This window comes from Bombina bombina, chromosome 3, assembly GCF_027579735.1.
Source record: "Bombina bombina isolate aBomBom1 chromosome 3, aBomBom1.pri, whole genome shotgun sequence".
NCBI classification, from domain to species: domain Eukaryota; kingdom Metazoa; phylum Chordata; class Amphibia; order Anura; family Bombinatoridae; genus Bombina; species Bombina bombina.
In genome coordinates this window covers 256,256,483-256,277,125 of record NC_069501.1, presented here as the reverse complement: position 1 = coordinate 256,277,125, position 20,643 = coordinate 256,256,483, and the positions used below count along the sequence as shown (strand labels likewise).

The 20,643-nt window shown below is 40.5% G+C and overlaps 1 protein-coding gene across 1 annotated transcript in view; it reads right to left on the bottom strand.

The window, feature by feature from the left end:
- Nucleotides 1–20,643, bottom strand: part of NLK (nemo like kinase) — a gene marked incomplete in the record, with an annotated part of 697,670 nt that overhangs the window by 517,012 nt on the left and 160,015 nt on the right. The window contains 1 exon segment of the mRNA XM_053706265.1: nucleotides 18,775–18,904. Within this exon segment, the coding sequence (XP_053562240.1) occupies nucleotides 18,775–18,904 (130 nt within the window).

Below are 20,643 nucleotides of genomic sequence, written 5' to 3'. Positions count from 1 at the left end.
AAAAATTAGAGTGCAGCCAGGGCATAGCGCTGTTTGAAGAGAACTGTCTAATGTGGAGGAGCGCTGCAAAGTGAAAGTGCTAACAGTTCCTGCATGTGTCCCATTCTTTCTGCAGACATGCTGCATTTTCTGCGATGACATCTCAGATCACAGCATGTTCTGCCTTGGGGTAAGCCACAAGCTCTTAGCCAAAAGCAATCCTGCAACTACAGGTCCTTAAAAACAACCCTGCAGACTGAAAATACTTTTGTTTATTTAAAAATGGCAAACCATATTCACTGAATGGTGACAACCAAGGGATTCTCCTTGGAAGTTACCAGAGATAACACAGAACCAGTCTCCAAAGCACCGGGAGAGCCCACTGATTGGAGAATAAGATCAGCAAAACCACAGGTGGTAAGTACAAGCCACAGCCTCCACCATAATGTAGTTGAAGGTATGGGAAACCCTAGCTCTGACCATCCTATGATGGACAGAACTAGGAATGACAAGGGAGGGAAACGTGTCTCCTTATATTTAAGTAAGAGGGGAGTGGTACATTTCTGTCCATGCTCCCTCGAAAGGAGAGCTCTCGCCTTGTAAGAGATGGCTAGGTAGACTAAAATAAGTTTTTTTTTTTCATGATGGTTAGAGTCCACGAGCCATCATGTGTGGGGAATTCTCCTCCTAATGGTCAGGCAGGGAATTCCCACATGTGATGACTCGTGGACTCTCACCATCTGATCAAAGAAAAAAGTAATGGTGCCCCATGTAATAAGCATGGTTCAGACAAGGTTCACAATATTGGATCCTAACACACACAGCTTTGCATGAAACCAGTAGCGGACAGTGTACATTACACACTTACTTGAGTGACTAATGCTGCCCTCTTCTCTCACACAGCCAACTAAAACAAGAGAAGGGCCTGTCAATCACCTCAATCAATTATGTTTGGGATGTTTTAATCTCAACAAACTCAGAGGTGGCAGAAAGAGCAAGAATCAGCGGTCACCAGTGCTTACATGAATCACAGACCTGCTAAGGTTGTCTTTCTCAATACCCAAAGGGCACTAGTTAGGTGGGGTTCCAAGAGAAAAAAACATATCTTTAGAAATAAATATCTAGTTATATTTTTTTTATCTAGAGAGATTCCTGAAGTATTTAAATTTGTATTATAGATTGTGATTTCAACAGGCAAAAGCAGCTATTTCAAATGACAAAATAAAAGGTAAAGATTTGGTTTGCAAACAGTTTATTACACCCTAGCACGTAAAAATAAATAATTGGGAACAAATTAAAAGGAGAGTAACTGTTACAGAACAATGTTTTTTTTAAATGAAAGGACACTGCTTTAAGCAATTTCTTAGCTTAAAGGGATAGTAAACATCAAAAAACAGAATTTATGTTTACCTGATAAATTACTTTCTCCAACGGTGTGTCCGGTCCACGGCGTCATCCTTACTTGTGGGATATTCTCTTCCCCAACAGGAAATGGCAAAGAGCCCAGCAAAGCTGGTCACATGATCCCTCCTAGGCTCCGCCTACCCCAGTCATTCGACCGACGTTAAGGAGGAATATTTGCATAGGAGAAACCATATGGTACCGTGGTGACTGTAGTTAAAGAAAATAAATTATCAGACCTGATTAAAAAACCAGGGCGGGCCGTGGACCGGACACACCGTTGGAGAAAGTAATTTATCAGGTAAACATAAATTCTGTTTTCTCCAACATAGGTGTGTCCGGTCCACGGCGTCATCCTTACTTGTGGGAACCAATACCAAAGCTTTAGGACACGGATGAAGGGAGGGAGCAAATCAGGTCACCTAAATGGAAGGCACCACGGCTTGCAAAACCTTTCTCCCAAAAATAGCCTCAGAAGAAGCAAAAGTATCAAACTTGTAAAATTTGGTAAAAGTGTGCAGTGAAGACCAAGTCGCTGCCCTACATATCTGATCAACAGAAGCCTCGTTCTTGAAGGCCCATGTGGAAGCCACAGCCCTAGTGGAATGAGCTGTGATTCTTTCGGGAGGCTGCCGTCCGGCAGTCTCGTAAGCCAATCTGATGATGCTTTTAATCCAAAGAGAGAGAGAGGTAGAAGTTGCTTTTTGACCTCTCCTTTTACCGGAATAAACAACAAACAAAGAAGATGTTTGTCTAAAATCCTTTGTAGCATCTAAATAGAATTTTAGAGCGCGAACAACATCCAAATTGTGCAACAAACGTTCCTTCTTTGAAACTGGTTTCGGACACAGAGAAGGTACGATAATCTCCTGGTTAATGTTCTTGTTAGAAACAACTTTTGGAAGAAAACCAGGTTTAGTACGTAAAACCACCTTATCTGCATGGAACACCAGATAAGGAGGAGAACACTGCAGAGCAGATAATTCTGAAACTCTTCTGGCAGAAGAAATTGCAACTAAAAACAAAACTTTCCAAGATAATAATTTAATATCAACGGAATGCAAGGGTTCAAACGGAACCCCCTGAAGAACTGAAAGAACTAAATTGAGACTCCAAGGAGGAGTCAAAGGTTTGTAAACAGGCTTAATTCTAACCAGAGCCTGAACAAAGGCTTGAACATCTGGCACAGCAGCCAGTTTTTTGTGAAGTAACACCGACAAGGCAGAAATCTGTCCCTTCAGGGAACTTGCAGATAATCCTTTTTCCAATCCTTCTTGAAGGAAGGATAGAATCCTAGGAATCTTAACCTTGTCCCAAGGGAATCCTTTAGATTCACACCAACAGATATATTTTTTCCAAATTTTGTGGTAAATCTTTCTAGTTACAGGCTTTCTGGCCTGAACAAGAGTATCGATAACAGAATCTGAGAATCCTCGCTTCGATAAAATCAAGCGTTCAATCTCCAAGCAGTCAGCTGGAGTGAAACCAGATTCGGATGTTCGAACGGACCCTGAACAAGAAGGTCTCGTCTCAAAGGTAGCTTCCAAGGTGGAGCCGATGACATATTCACCAGATCTGCATACCAAGTCCTGCGTGGCCACGCAGGAGCTATCAAGATCACCGACGCCCTCTCCTGATTGATCCTGGCTACCAGCCTGGGGATGAGAGGAAATGGCGGGAACACATAAGCTAGTTTGAAGGTCCAAGGTGCTACTAGTGCATCCACTAGAGCCGCCTTGGGATCCCTGGATCTGGACCCGTAGCAAGGAACTTTGAAGTTCTGATGAGAGGCCATCAGATCCATGTCTGGAATGCCCCACAGCTGAGTGACTTGGGCAAAAATTTCCGGATGAAGTTCCCACTCCCCCGGATGCAATGTCTGACGACTCAGAAAATCCGCTTCCCAATTTTCCACTCCTGGGATGTGGATAGCAGACAGGTGGCAGGAGTGAGACTCCGCCCATAGAATGATTTTGGTCACTTCTTCCATCGCTAGGGAACTTCTTGTTCCCCCCTGATGGTTGATGTACGCAACAGTTGTCATGTTGTCTGATTGAAACCGTATGAACTTGGCCCTCGCTAGCTGAGGCCAAGCCTTGAGAGCATTGAATATCGCTCTCAGTTCCAGAATATTTATCGGTAGAAGAGACTCTTCCCGAGACCAAAGACCCTGAGCTTTCAGGGATCCCCAGACCGCGCCCCAGCCCATCAGACTGGCGTCGGTCGTGACAATGACCCACTCTGGTCTGCGGAATGTCATCCCTTGTGACAGGTTGTCCAGGGACAGCCACCAACGGAGTGAGTCTCTGGTCCTCTGATTTACTTGTATCTTCGGAGACAAGTCTGTATAGTCCCCATTCCACTGACTGAGCATGCACAGTTGTAATGGTCTTAGATGAATGCGCGCAAAAGGAACTATGTCCATTGCCGCAACCATCAACCCGATCACTTCCATGCACTGAGCTATGGAAGGAAGAGGAACGGAATGAAGTATCCGACAAGAGTCTAGAAGTTTTGTTTTTCTGGCCTCTGTTAGAAAAATCCTCATTTCTAAGGAGTCTATAATTGTTCCCAAGAAGGGAACCCTTGTTGACGGGGATAGAGAACTCTTTTCCACGTTCACTTTCCATCCGTGAGATCTGAGAAAGGCCAGGACGATGTCCGTGTGAGCCTTTGCTTGAGGAAGGGACGACGCTTGAATCAGAATGTCGTCCAAGTAAGGTACTACAGCAATGCCCCTTGGTCTTAGCACAGCTAGAAGGGACCCTAGTACCTTTGTGAAAATCCTTGGAGCAGTGGCTAATCCGAAAGGAAGCGCCACGAACTGGTAATGTTTGTCCAGGAATGCGAACCTTAGGAACCGATGATGTTCCTTGTGGATAGGAATATGTAGATACGCATCCTTTAAATCCACCGTGGTCATGAATTGACCTTCCTGGATGGAAGGAAGAATAGTTCGAATGGTTTCCATCTTGAACGATGGAACCTTGAGAAACTTGTTTAAGATCTTGAGATCTAAGATTGGTCTGAACGTTCCCTCTTTTTTGGGAACTATGAACAGATTGGAGTAGAACCCCATCCCTTGTTCTCTTAATGGAACAGGATGAATCACTCCCATTTTTAACAGGTCTTCTACACAATGTAAGAATGCCTGTCTTTTTATGTGGTCTGAAGACAACTGAGACCTGTGGAACCTCCCCCTTGGGGGAAGTCCCTTGAATTCCAGAAGATAACCTTGGGAGACTATTTCTAGCGCCCAAGGATCCAGAACATCTCTTGCCCAAGCCTGAGCGAAGAGAGAGAGTCTGCCCCCCACCAGATCCGGTCCCGGATCGGGGGCCAACATTTCATGCAGTCTTGGTAGCAGTGGCAGGTTTCTTGGCCTGCTTTCCCTTGTTCCAGCCTTGCATTGGTCTCCAAGCTGGCTTGGCTTGAGAAGTATTACCCTCTTGCTTAGAGGACGTAGCACCTTGGGCTGGTCCGTTTCTACGAAAGGGACGAAAATTAGGTTTATTTTTTGCCTTGAAAGGCCGATCCTGAGGAAGGGCGTGGCCCTTACCCCCAGTGATATCAGAGATAATCTCTTTCAAGTCAGGGCCAAACAGCGTTTTCCCCTTGAAAGGAATGTTAAGTAGCTTGTTCTTGGAAGACGCATCAGCCGACCAAGATTTCAACCAAAGCGCTCTGCGCGCCACAATAGCAAACCCAGAATTCTTAGCCGCTAACCTAGCCAATTGCAAAGTGGCGTCTAGGGTGAAAGAATTAGCCAATTTGAGAGCATTGATTCTGTCCATAATCTCCTCATAAGGAGGAGAATCACTATCGACCGCCTTTATCAGCTCATCGAACCAGAAACATGCGGCTGTAGCGACAGGGACAATGCATGAAATTGGTTGTAGAAGGTAACCCTGCTGAACAAACATCTTTTTAAGCAAACCTTCTAATTTTTTATCCATAGGATCTTTGAAAGCACAACTATCCTCTATGGGTATAGTGGTGCGTTTGTTTAAAGTGGAAACCGCTCCCTCGACCTTGGGGACTGTCTGCCATAAGTCCTTTCTGGGGTCGACCATAGGAAACAATTTTTTAAATATGGGGGGAGGGACGAAAGGAATACCGGGCCTTTCCCATTCTTTATTAACAATGTCCGCCACCCGCTTGGGTATAGGAAAAGCTTCTGGGAATTCCGGCACCTCTAGGAACTTGTCCATTTTACATAGTTTCTCTGGGATGACCAACTTGTCACAATCATCCAGAGTGGATAATACCTCCTTAAGCAGAATGCGGAGATGTTCCAACTTAAATTTAAATGCAATCACATCAGGTTCAGCCTGTTGAGAAATGTTCCCTGAATCAGTAATTTCTCCCTCAGACAAAACCTCCCTGGCCCCATCAGACTGGGTTAGGGGCCCTTCAGAGATATTAGTATCAGCGTTGCCATGCTCTTCAGTATCTAAAACAGAGCAGCCGCGCTTACGCTGACAAGTGTTCATTTTGGCTAAAATGTTTTTGACAGAATTATCCATTACAGCCGTTAATTGTTGCATAGTAAGGAGTATTGGCGCGCTAGATGTACTAGGGGCCTCCTGAGTGGGCAAGACTCGTGTAGACGAAGGAGGGAATGATGCAGTACCATGCTTACTCCCCTCACTTGAGGAATCATCTTGGGCATCATTGTCATTATCACATAAATCACATTTATTTAAATGAATAGGAATTCTGGCTTCCCCACATTCAGAACACAGTCTATCTGGTAGTTCAGACATGTTAAACAGGCATAAACTTGATAACAAAGTACAAAAACGTTTTAAAATAAAACCGTTACTGTCACTTTAAATTTTAAACTGAACACACTTTATTACTGCAATTGCGAAAAAACATGAAGGAATTGTGCAAAATTCACCAAATTTTCACCACAGTGTCTTAAAGCCTTAAAAGTATTGCACACCAAATTTGGAAGCTTTAACCCTTAAAATAACGGAACCGGAGCCGTTTTAAACTTTAACCCCTTTACAGTCCCTGGTATCTGCTTTGCTGAGACCCAACCAAGCCCAAAGGGGAATACGATACCAAATGACGCCTTCAGAAAGTCTTTTCTAAGTATCAGAGCTCCTCTCACATGCGACTGCATGCCATGCCTCTCAAAAACAAGTGCGCCACACCGGCGCGAAAATGAGGCTCTGCTTATGCTTTGGGAAAGCCCCTAAGGAATAAGGTGTCTAATACAGTGCCTGCCGATATTATTATATCAAAATACCCAGATAAAATGATTCCTCAAGGCTAAATATGTGTTAATAATGAATCGATTTAGCCCAGAAAAAGTCTACAGTCTTAATAAGCCCTTGTGAAGCCCTTGTTTACGATCGTAATAAACATGGCTTACCGGATCCCATAGGGAAAATGACAGCTTCCAGCATTACATCGTCTTGTTAGAATGTGTCATACCTCAAGCAGCAAGAGACTGCATACTGTTCCCCCAACTGAAGTTAATTGCTCTCAACAGTCCTGTGTGGAACAGCCATGGATTTTAGTTACGGTTGCTAAAATCATTTTCCTCATACAAACAGAAATCTTCATCTCTTTTCTGTTTCTGAGTAAATAGTACATACCAGCACTATTTCAAAATAACAAACTCTTGATTGAATAATAAAAACTACAGTTAAACACTAAAAAACTCTAAGCCATCTCCGTGGAGATGTTGCCTGTACAACGGCAAAGAGAATGACTGGGGTAGGCGGAGCCTAGGAGGGATCATGTGACCAGCTTTGCTGGGCTCTTTGCCATTTCCTGTTGGGGAAGAGAATATCCCACAAGTAAGGATGACGCCGTGGACCGGACACACCTATGTTGGAGAAATGTTATTGTTTAAAAAGATGCCCTATCTTATTCATGAAAGTTTAATTTAGACTATACTATCCCTTTAATTCACTTCTTCCTAAACCATGAAGGATTGACAGAGAAAAATGTAGCTGCTTAATGAGAAAGATTATGTGCCACAAAGGAACATTGGGGGGGGGGGGGGGAGAGAAGTACAAGGAAACAGCTGAAGCTTATTATGAGATAAAGGGATACTAAACCCAATTTTTTTTATCTTCATTTGAAAAAGCAGTACTGTAAGCTTTAGAGTCGAACCATTTTTTGTTCAGCACCTGGGTAGCCCTTGCCGATTTGTGGCTAAATGTAGCAAACCAATCGGGAAGCTCTACCAAGGTGCTGAACAAAAAATGGGCCGGCTCCTAACCTTTTATTACTGCTTTTTCAAATCAAGATAACATGAGAACAAAGAAAAATTGATAATAGGAGTAAATTAGAAAGTTGTTTAAAATTGCATGCTCTATCTGAATAATGAAAGAAAGAATGTGGGGCTAGTATCCCTTTAAACTATATCTTTCTGAAACAAACTCGGTCTTAAATACAACATATCATCTCAGCCTAGGCTCGCTCAAAATCTACAGAAGTAGCAGGGATACCTGGACTCTTTGCTTACGGAGTCGTATTCAAAAGCAAACCTAAAGCAGAATCAAGAAGAGCTTAATGCAGTCATGAAAATAATCAGTTATGTATTTTTTAATCAACTAACAGCAGATAGCACACCAGTTATAAACCGTGCATATGCATATCTGAGGAACAGATTTATAGGTTTTAAGAAAGAAAATGTTCTCCTAGAATTCATAGAATATGTGAAATCGACTTCCAGAAATTGTTGCAGAATGTTAAACTGTACGCTGTTTTTACAGCAATCATGAAAATTAAAAAAAATAATCAAATTCCCTTGAAATACATCTCCCTTTCCTGGGTTTTGTATAGAGATGTGGGGCCTTGGAAAGTGATAATTTTTTTTCACTACCTACTAAAAGCTGAGAAATATAACACTCATTACTGGAAAGAGAATAAATTCATTTGTGTTTCATTACTCCCTGAAAAGCTGTAAACACATCACCTACAAGGCACCAGACAGACATTATATGTGCACTTGCCTTTAATGCTTTTAGGTTAGCACGGAAATCAGGCAGGAGAAACAAAAAGGGCATAGGAAGATTATATAAGTAGAAAAAGTAAGTAAAATAGATGATGGGGTGGAGCCAGCTGCCAGTGAAGATGGCCACAGTTGTGTGAGCTCCAGAACATCCAGCAGATGTGGAAATGAAACAACTTGGCACTGAGGCACAGGGAAGAGGCTTATGCATGTATACCTCACCCATTTAGCCTCTACTTGCAACAGACTATCTAAAATTCAATCGCCACACGCAAGGAGTGCCCTTTTCACAGAGCATCACACTTGTTAGGCCTGATGCACCCAGGACCACACGGGTTGCACAAAACCAACATTAAGCAGCATGTGCTCTCCACAAACCAGCTAGAGACCCCTTGCTCACCTCTAGATTCATCAACATCTTTAAGGCAAGATTTCCAGAGCAACGGCTCCTAGCTGCACAATCTCCGGGTACATTGTCACCGGTGGACTAGGCGGCTGGTTCTACCACACGCCCTAATGTAGGCAACGATTCAGGCGATCAGCACTCGGAACAATGCTGACCTGCAAGGCTACAAAACTCAGACAGTCTTCCCATTATAAATCACGGCACGGAGCAGAGGCCTGCACCTGACCCCCAGTAATCATATCCAATCTTATCTAAACTGACAGTCTACACCAGAGAGAGATTCCTTATTACCATAATCATAGCCACCATAAGAGGTCTTTAAGCCACACTCAGACAGACTGTTTCATTCTGTGTATTAAACCCTGGATGACTCGTATGGCTATGCAGACTGTTCTTTATTCTAGATAATCTTCTATAGATACGATCTATCCACCTGCATTGCTTAAATTACTATTAATACAAGTATCATGAGAGGACACACAATATAGGTACTGATACTAATTAAAAAAAAAAAAAAAAACGTTTCACAGACCAAATCTTGTATGCGAGTGCAAAAATACATTTTTAAATAGTGTTAGTCTTTTCTGGATATTAATATTCAAAAATAGAGAAGCTAAGTAGTACAGTGCAGAACTAGTGTATATATATATATATATATATATATATATATATATATATATATATATATATATATATATATATATATTTATACACACACACATATACATATACATATACACACACACACATACCATACAGTGTAGTATCACACATTAAGAAATTAATCCAAAAAGCATATAAAATAACAAATCATGTATTCAACACACTCATATACAAAAACATAAAAGGTCTATAGAAACCACCAAAAAAGAATAACAGTGGCATTCCAAAAACAATGTTATGATCAGTTGATAAATAATGTTGGTCTGGAACAAAGTAATGGAAAGATATTGATTTCTCAAGACAGAATAGAAATAAATACATTTTGTGAATTTGGAAATCCGCCGACCTTCCTTTCTAATTATTTATTCACCACTTAAATACTACACCATGGTTGCGCAACATTTCGTCACCGACCCCCTTAGAAGATGCTCCTTCCTGAATACCAGGAACTGACTATACTTTTACCTTTCACTGTGACAAATTTTATTCAGCTAATATCAGACTTTTTATGGATTTTTTTTTTTTTTTTTTACTATACTTGTACTGGTTCTACCACCCATATGGAATGAAATCCACAATACTACTTACCAGGGTTTGGCACAGACCAGGGCTGTGGCAGACAATTTCCAAAGTACAGGCCTTAGTGAAGGACACAAAGGTACATTTCAAATTAGAAACATAAAAAACATCCCTTCAGGATTATTTTTATCTACAGGTCAAGGGAACCGCCATGGGTACCAGTTTCGCCCCCAGTTATGCCAATCTATCCATGGGTTGTTTCGAACACGAATATATATATATATATATATATATATATATATATCTTAATCCAAATTTGGGGCGAACCTGGTATTCTATAGCAGGTTTATTGACTTATTTTTATATAGAATTATTATTATTATTATTATTATCAGATATTTGTAGAGCGCCAACAGGTTCCGCAGCACTATGAACATGGGTGGTATATAACAAACAAAACAAAAAAAGATTACAGGGATCAAATGGGGAGAGAGGGTCCTGCCGAGAGTAGCACTGTTGTAGTCGGCTCTCATGAAGGTGAACTACAAACAGCTGGGCTCATAGGCTTACATGCTATGGGGTTTTAAAGGATAGCAGTGGAGATAGGAAAGTTAGTGTAGGTTGAATGTCTCAAAAGAGCTAGCAGATGAGTTTGTTGATCATCTAAAAATGAATGATAGAGGGCTAATGTTTACTAGCTCTATTCATCACCAAGAAATTGTTTTTTTTAGATTTACATTTAAGTTTTAACAATCAGGGAGGTATAAACAGCTCTACACATTTTAAAAAACAGTTGATTGCAATAGTTACTTGGATTATTCAAGCAACCATCATCTCCCATGGAAACAAAATGTCCCCTATGGACAGTTTAAGAGAAGAAGGAGGAATTGCAGCTCTTTAATTCAATATGATGAACAAAGCCTCATTCTTAAAGAATGATCTAAAGAAAAACATTATCCATTAGAAATAATTTTAGTGTCATTAACAACAACAAAAATCACATAGTGTAATTATACATTGCCACAATAAACATAATGGTAATCCAGATTGCTATGGTATTATTCCCATTGAACATATACCCACCTCATATATACAATAGATTTCTGAGACTTAGGCTGAGGGAGACTTATTGGATCCACAAGCTGAAGACACTTCATCCGTTGGGACTTAATATGAATATTGATTTGGCCGCTTTCTAGACCCTTCAGCTTGTGGATCAGATACGCATCTCTTCACCTATCGTATCATATACCCCATTATCTGCTCCATTGTTAGGATTGTTGTGTGTTAATTATCCCTGAAACTCATCCCTGTATTTTGTTGTGTTATTGTTTTTATTGCTTCTTGGCTTATTTTTCCCCCCAATTCCCATGTATTGCTTATGTTAGTTCCCCTTTCCTTATTAGAAACTCCCTTTTCTCTTATATGTATATTTACTCATTTGTTGCGCTGTGGATTGGATTAATCCTACAGCCTTTTATGTTACATATTACACCTTTAGTTATACATGAAAGCTGTAGATTAATAGTTTTTTTAGATAAGTCACTTTTTATCATTAGCCTATTATAGAGTGGGGTATCTTTATTATACACATAGTCTATCACTCATATTTTATATATATATACTCTCTCGTTCTTTGCCTTATTCGCTGTTAGTACACAAGTTTATTTTATATACCAGTCATACATGAGTTTTATACTCGGCTTTATCCACTTGGATATATTTCTGTCTAATATACTATGCTTGTATTTGTTTATACTTGATACTGTATCATATAATTTTTCCAATATGTTTCGCTTAGCTGTCCATCTTTAACATAGTTTTTAACATAGTTTTGATAGCTACTAATGTATCGTTTATGTGTTGTATGTTTTATGATTATGTTCATGTTATATGTTTTTGCTTTTGTGCATAACACAATTGAGTGTTTTCTATTCTTATGAATAAATATTTTACGTGTCATCACACTCCTTTGTGAATTGGTTCACATTGCCGGCTCTTTGGTCCAATGGAATCTGGTATCCAGGTGGGCGTATGTCCTCCTGATCTTTAGATTGGTATTACACGGTTAAGCATATTGCTCATGTGTCCGGTAGCGATTGGACCTTTGTACCCGTGTAGAGACCCAATAGGGTGTGAACAATTGGCGGGTGTTTTAACACTTACGCATTTGATTGGTTATCTGTAGGTTTAAGTAGGGCAAGGCATGGTTTGAGCAATACAGCCTGATGAAACAGCATATTCGCAGAGAAACGTGTTGCTGCGCTATTATTGTATTTTAATCTGATTTTAAATAAACAAATCCTTTTTATCCGTGCTTTGCTCATGGACTATTGGCTCACGAGCCGTATTAGTACACCTGACACAGGTATCACCCATTGTTCTGTTCCCATCACCTCTGGCTTCGGTGACGTTCCCTACATGTAGCCCAGCTATCTTCCGGATTGGATTGAGTCAGCCGATCGTCTCCAAAACCTCGGCTTCTTGAGTATTGCACCGGATGTGCATCTTTGCTCGATATCGCAATATGACTACCTTATTCCAAAGAGAGCTGCTCACCAGTTGACATTGGTTTATTTGTTGGATCATCATGAAAATAACACGTAAATAATACGAAGAAATCACGAAAACATTACCACACTAAATCCCTAATGGTTGGATAATTGTGGTCTGTATTTGATTTAAATCCACATATCACGGACATTAGAGACTATTAATTTGCCTATTATTAATCTAATTTTTCCACTTTTTATTTGTTTCATTTGTAATTTGTTAATTTCTGAATTACAAATTATTTATTTTTCTATTTATATCACATATCATTGTTGCACTTTTTGGGGAGGTTTACATTTCTTGAGTTGGCGCACCTCTTTTATTCAGTTCAGTCTTCTTATAGATTGTGTTTATTCATAAGGCTATGCTAGATATAAGATAAGGCCAGGAACTAATGAAAGTATTCAGAAAATTGGGCAGACTAGATGGGCCGAATGGTTCCTATCTGCTGACACATTCTATGTTTCTATAAGTCAGGAGAGCGGCATTACAGACACCAATTAACTAGTCAGGGCAGTTTATTTATAACCCCTCTCTCAATGGATATCCCCCCTGCAGCATAGCAATGCTCCATACAGCATGGGCAGCACTTTTCATGTACTCCCATCAGCATGCAGAAATAAAATATGTATCTGTGGTGAAGCAGGACTGAATTCCACCTAAATACAAGCAGGACAGAATTGTTACCAGATCTCCTAGATCTATTACTGGCAGAGAGCTTGTTTTAACCCTATGGAATGCATGGGTTCAAACGGAACCCCTTGAAGAACATTAAGAACTAAATTCAAACTCCATGGCGGAGCAACAGGTTTAAACACAGGCTTAATTCTAACCAAAGCCTGAAGAAACGACTGAACGTCTGGGACATCTGTCAGACGCTTGTGTAGTAAGATTGACAAAGCAGAAATCTGTCCCTTTAAAGGATTACTTTCTGTTAATTTGTAAGCTAAACAACTAACATATTAAAGTTAATAAACATTAATTAAAACCTACTGACCTATATTTTCTCCAAAACGAAGTTTCATAACGTTCTAAAAGTTATATCTTTTATTCGCCGATGATGTCACGTTATCATGCCCACTATTTTCAGCACTGCATGTTCAAAATACTTAAACCAATAACTTTGTGTTTAAAGCGCCATTTTGAAACCTAGGTATTGTAAACGGATTGGTACAGAGCAAAGGATACCAACGGAGTGGGTTTGGAAAACAATTAAATTTGCAGACAAGATTTCTGATATACGGTAGAGATATGTTAATGAAATGCTATTGATAAAAAGCGTATTTGGGGTAGTTAGTTAGTAACAGGCATAGAAAATATTTACTTACATTGGCCCTTTAAGGAACTAGCTGATAACCCCTTCTCCAATCCTTCTTGAAGAAAGGACAAAATACTAGGAATCCTGATCTTACTCCATGAGTAGCATTTGGATTCACACCAATAAAGATATTTACGCCATATCTTATGAAATTTTCCTAGTGACAGGCTTCCGAGCCTGAACCAAGGTATCAATGACCGACTCAGAGAATCCCCACTTAGATAGAATCAAGCCTTCAATCATCAGGCAGTCAGCTGCAGAGAAATTAGATTTGGATGTTGGAACGGACCCTGAATGAGAAGGTCCTGACTCAGTGGCAGTTTCCACGGTGGCAGAGATGACATTTCCACCAGGTCTGCATACCAAGTCCTGCGTGGCCACGCAGGCGCTATCAATATTACCAAAGCCCTCTCCTGTTTGATTCTTGCAATCAGATGAGGTAGAAGAGGAAAAGGAGGAAACACATAAGCCAGGTTGAACGACCACGGTACTGCTAGAGCATCCCTTGATCTGGACCCTTAACAAGGAAGTTTGGCATACTGACGAGATGCCATCAGATCCAATTCCGGTGTGCCCCATTGATGAATCAATTTGGCAAACACCTCCGGATGGAGTTCCCACTCCCCCGGATGAAAAGTCTGACGACTTAGAAAATCCGCTTCCCAGTTCTCCACTCCTGGGATATATATGGCTGATAGATGGCAAGAGTGAGTCTCTGCCCATTGAATTATTTTGGAAACCTCTTTTATCGCTAGAGAACTCTTTGTTCCCCCTTGATGATTGATATATGCTACAGTCGTGATATTGTCCGACTGGAATCTTATGAATTTGGCCGAAGCCAGCTGAGGCCACGCTTGAAGCGCATTGAATATTGCTCTCAGTTCCAGAATATTTATTGGTAGTAAGGACTCCTCCTGAGTCCACACACCCTGAGCCTTCAGGGAATTCCAGACTGCACCCCAGCCCAAGAGGCTGGCGTCCGTCGTCACTATGACCCATGCTGGCCTGCGGAAGCACATTCCCTGGGACAGATGATCCTGTGATAACCACCAAAGAAGAGAGAGTCTCTAGTCTCTAGATCCAGATTTATCCGCGGAGATAAATCCGCATAATCCCCATTCCACTGTCTGAGCATGCACAGCTGCAGTGGTCTGAGATGTAAGCGAACAAACGGAACTATGTCCATTGCCGCTACCATTAGTCTAATTACCTCCATACACTGAGCACTGATGACCGAGGAATGGAATGAAGTGCTCGGCAAGTGGTTAAGATCTTTGATTTTCTGATCTCCATCAGAAAAATCTTCATGTCTACCGAGTCTATCAGAGTTCCTAGGAATGGAACTCTTGTCAGAGGAACAAGTGAACTCTTTTTTTATGTTCACCTTCCAACCATGAGTTCTTAGAAAAGCCAACACGATGTCCGTGTGAGATTTGGCTAGATGGTAAGTTGACGCCTGAATCAAAATATCATCCAGATAGGGTGCCACTGCTATGCCCCGCGGCCTTAGAACCACCAGAAGGGGCCCTAGCACCTTTGTGAAAATTCTGGGAGCTGTGGCCAACCCTAAAGGAAGGGCCACAAACTGCTAATGTTTGTCCAGGAAGGCGAACCTGAGGAACTGGTGATGATCTTTGTGGATAGGAATGTGAAGATACTCATCCTTCAAATCCACGGTGGTCATGTATTGACCCTCCTGGATCATTGATAAAATTGTACGTATGGTCTCCATCTTGAAAGATGGGACTCTGAGAAATTTGTTTAGAGTTTTGAGATCTAAAATCGGTCTGAAGGTTCCCTCTTTTTTGGGAACCACGAACAGATTGGAGTAAAACCCCTGCCCCTGTTCTACTTTTGAAACTGGGCAAAGTACACCCATGGTATATAGGTCTTCTAAACAGCGTAAGAACGCCTCTCTTTTTGTCTGGTTTACAGACAAACGTGAAAGATGAAATCTCCCCCTTGGGAGAGAATCTTTGAATTCTAGACGATACGCCTGGGTCACAATTTCTAATGCCCAGGAATCCTGAACGTCTCTTGCCCAAGCCTGAGCGAAGAGAGAAAGTCCGCCCCCTACTAGATCCGGTCCCGGATCGGGGGCTGCCCCTTCATGCTGTCCTGGTAGCAGCAGCAGGAACCTTGGCCTGTTTACCTTTGACCTTTATCTCCAGTAATGTCAGAAATGATCTCCTTAAGATCAGGTCCGAATAGGGTCTTACCCTTAAAGGGAATAGCTAAAAGCTTGGATTTAGATGACACATCAGCAGACCATGACTTAAGCCATAACGCTCTATGCGCTAAAATGGCAAAGCCTGCATTCTTAGCCGCTAATTTAGCCATTTGGAAAGCGGCATCTGTAATAAAAGAATTTGCTAGCTTGAGAGCCTTAATTCTATCCAAAATATCATCTAATGGGGTCTCAACCTTAAGAGACTCCTCTAGAGCCTCAAACCAAAAAGATGCTGCAGTAGTTACTGGAACAATGCACGCTATAGGTCGCAGAGCAGAAGAAAACCCTGATGAATAAACAACTTCTTTAGAAGCCCTTCTAATTTTTTATCCATAGGATCTTTGAAAGCACAACTGTCCTCAATTGGTATAGTTGTACGCTTAGCCAGGGTAGAAATAGCTTCCTCCACCTTAGGGACCATCTGCCAGGAATCCCGAATGGTGTCGGATATGGGAAACATTTTCTTAAAAAGTAGGAGGGGGAGAGAACGGAATGCCTGGTCTATCCCATTCCTTAGTAACAATGTCCGAAATTCTTCTAGGGACTGGAAAAACATTAGTGTAAGTAAGGACCTCTAGATATTTATCCATTTTACACAGTTTCTCTGGCAAGATGAAAATAGGGTCACAATCATCCAGAGTCGCTAAAACCTCCCTGAGTAACAAGCAGAGGTGTTCAAGCTTAAATTTAAAGGCCGTCATATCAGAGTCTGTTTGAGGGAACATCTTTCCTGAATCAGAAAGCTCTCCCTCAGACAGCAATTCCCCCACCCCCAAATCAGGACACTGAGGGTAAATCGGAGATGGCCAATAAAGCATCAGAGGGCTCAGCATTTACTCTAATACCGGACCTACTGCGCTTACCCTGCAAACCAGGCAGTTTAGATAATACTTCTGTAAGGGTAGTAGACATAACTGCAGCCATATCTTGCAGGGTGAAAGAATTAGACGCACTAGAAGTACTTGGTGTCGCTTGGGCGGAAGTTAAAGGTTGTGACACTTGGGGAGAAGTAGTTGGCATAACCTGATTCTCTTCTGACTGAGAATCATCCTGAGACATACTTTTATCAGCTAAAATATGTTCTTTGCAATATAAGGCCCTTTCAGTACATGAAGGACACATTTTAAGTGGGGGTTCCACAATGGCTTCTTAACACATAGAACATTGGCTTTCCTAAATGTCAGACATGTTAAAACAGGCTAGTAATGACCACAAACAGGCTTGAAAACACTTTATTTTGTTAAAAAAATAAAAAAAAGCATACAATTTTTACAAAACTGCTTTAAAACGATAAAATTATCTTAATTTTATGATAAATGTATCCCGACTTGTTAGCTAAGATTGCCCCACAAGGAAAGGAATGCTTAACCCTTAAGAACAAAAAACGTTGTACCAAAAACGTTACAGTTAAACAAAAACACCCCTTGCACCTCGCCACAGCCCTGCTGTGGCGCCTACCTGCCCTCAGGGGTCTGCAAAATCGGATTAACACTTCGATTAGGCCCAAACTTTCCTGAAAGGCCCACCGGAGTTGGAGCTTGCATGGGAAAAACAACTGCGCAACTGAGGGGCGAAAATAGGCCCCGCCCATCTAACTCGATGTCTCACAGCCTTAACAATAACCGCACCAGAGTGGTCTAAAACCTAGCCACGTGGGTTCATATACCCATCTAAGTGAAGCCATGTGTACCCTCCATTGTTAATAAAGTCAAAACGTTTGAAACAAAAAAACGTTATTTTTAACTCCCAACATAAACGTTTGCCCACAAACATCATGTCATCAGTGTCAACCATTTTTTATAGCCCAACATACAGGTCTAGTAATACCCCTCTCTATACATTAGGATTACTGCTTACCCTTTCCTTCATGGGGATACTGTCAGCCAATTCTGAAATAACACAGTCTCTCCAGAAAAAAATGGCTGAACATACCTCAATGCTTGTAGCATGAAAAACGTTCCTCACACTGAAGTTTCTTAAGTACTCCTCAGCCATTCTGTGGGAACTACTCTGGATCTTAGTAACAACTGCTAAGATCATCTGTCTCCAGGCAGAAATCTTCATCCATCTGCTGCCTGGGAAAAAATAGCACTCACCGGTACCATTTAAAATAAAAAAGTCTTGCTTGAAGAAAATAAAAACTAACATTTTATCACCTCTTTCACTTTACCCTTCCTATTACTTAGAGTAGGCAAAGAGAATGACTGGGGGGTTGAGTCAAGGGAGGAGCTATATAGACAGCTCTGCTGTGGTGCTCTTTGCCACTTCCTGTTAGCAGGAGGATAATATCCCACAAGTAAAGGATGAATCCATGGACTCGTTGTATCTTATAGAAGAAATGGGAACCATAAAAGACACAGATACAAGAGAATACAAAAACAGGAAAAAAGGTGAAAAGTAATGAGTCAAAGAGGGAAGGGAAAAGGCAGAATAAAATAAAAAATATATAAACAGAACCACTAGGTCTACGATAAATACAGAGCTGCAGGCAGTCATTTAACAATTTAATGATGGCCAAGTCATGCTAGTTGGAACTAGAAGGTGAAGTAAAACTGGAGTTAAACATTTTTAAACTTTGCAATATATATCAGTCTTACTCTTCTAAATTAAAATATGTAAACAAATAATTTGTCAGAATCCGATTTCCTTTTGCTTTCTGCCTTTCGGATAACTACACAAATGCAAACAAATGTATCCCAATTTAAAGATTAAAGAAACTCATTACTTACATTGTCATGCTTAAAAAAACACAACATCTTCAATTCTCGGAAGACCCTTTTGCAAGAGACTAGATTCTGGAAGACGTTGGGCATCTTTTTGAGTGCAACTCTCTTTCCATCCCTTGGATCAGTTACCGACCTATATGATCATGAAAAAAGAAGAAAAAAAAAAAGAAGAGATAAGTATAAATTGTACTATTATGAAGAGAATGAAAATACACATGTAAAAAAAAAAAAGTCTGATTCCTTTTAGTTCAAAATACTTTCCAAATTGCTATTGGGCATATATTTGTAGGTGGTGAAATTGCTACTGAATATCATTTTCAACAGTCTATCAGTCATTTTAAAAAGCTACGAAATTATAAAAATACATTTAAACCAATGAGGATTTCTAGCACATTTTGAAAACACATATTATATAATTAAACTACATTATCACCTTTCCAAACAAGATTTATAGTTACTGATAAATACAGGTTATTACACACAAGATACAATTGGTTTTAGTGTAAGCAGAAACTTTTCTGAAGTCTTTAAGGCAGAGGGACATAATGAAAAAGGTGCAGCTGCAGAAAACATTCTATAGACAGGCATTTGTCAAGCCCCGCCCTAGAGGATTATTCTTTGGCTTTAGAATTATCTATAAGTATATTTATGGTATCAGGAACCTTGGTTTGTTGGTGCACTCAAAAATCTTCATCACACAAGTCAAAATGCCTTGTCCTAGCTAAATGTACTGATCTTAACTGGAAGAAAGGGCAGCCGTACTGGCAGTGCAAGAACTGAATCACAAGTTTTAGATGTCTTGCACAAGTTCTTAAAATAAAGTTTGATGCAAATCTCAGCTAAAAACCAGACTGGCATGGCTCTGTATTATAACGCTGCAAGTACACAATCTCGATCCGGTTAACTCCTGTAATGCTGCTCTGTGACACTGCAAATCAGGCGAATAGTGGTTTTGTGATGAACACAGAATACTGAGATTCAACTTCTGCATAAGCAGAGCCTGGTACCCAGAATAAGGAGAATACAACATTGCACGGAGCACTCTAAATGAAGAGATTACCAAAGAAAAATAAATAGTAACCCAAAAAATGTAACAAATAAGGAAAAGCTTTTGCACATAACCCTGTAACACAGCCAGAAACCGTAAAGCAGGAATATAAAGAGCATTAAACCCTATACCATAACATATCTACCAATAGTAAGAAATATAAAACTATGCCAGGGGTCAAAGGGTATGGGGACACTGACCCTGTAATAAAAACTTGTGGAAACAGAAATACTAGCTGTAAAATGAAACCAATAAGGGAAAAAATATGCATAACCCTCTACACAGCCATAAAAAGTAAAGTATGAATATAAAGAGCATTAAACCCTATACCATAAAATATCTACAATAGTAAGAAATATACAACTACGCCACCACCGCAGGACAGGACCACACAATAAACACAGACTAAAGCAAGGGAATAAGAGGATGAAGTCAACAGCCCGACAAGAGCAAACTCAATAAAACATCTTATGTCAGGGGCCCTATGTGAACTCTATGGATTTTAGTCTAGTTACACAATGAGACATCACAAACAGCTTTGACAGCAAGCTATAAAACCATCAGAAATCCACTGGCAATCTACTAAAGTTAATACAAGTTACTTTAGTTTTCTTTTATATTTGGCAGAAACTATAGCCCCTCCCCAACATGATGCAGTTTCCAGCTATCACCCAGATATGCCAGGGGGCCAAGAATAGCTTATTAAGTAGTGAATATAAGGCATTGGCCCTGTCCTATTTGACCATATGTCTTCTTTTTTTTTGTTTTGTTTAAGAATGTTTAAAGTTGTAGATATTAGTTCATTTTTTCAACCTTTTTAATAT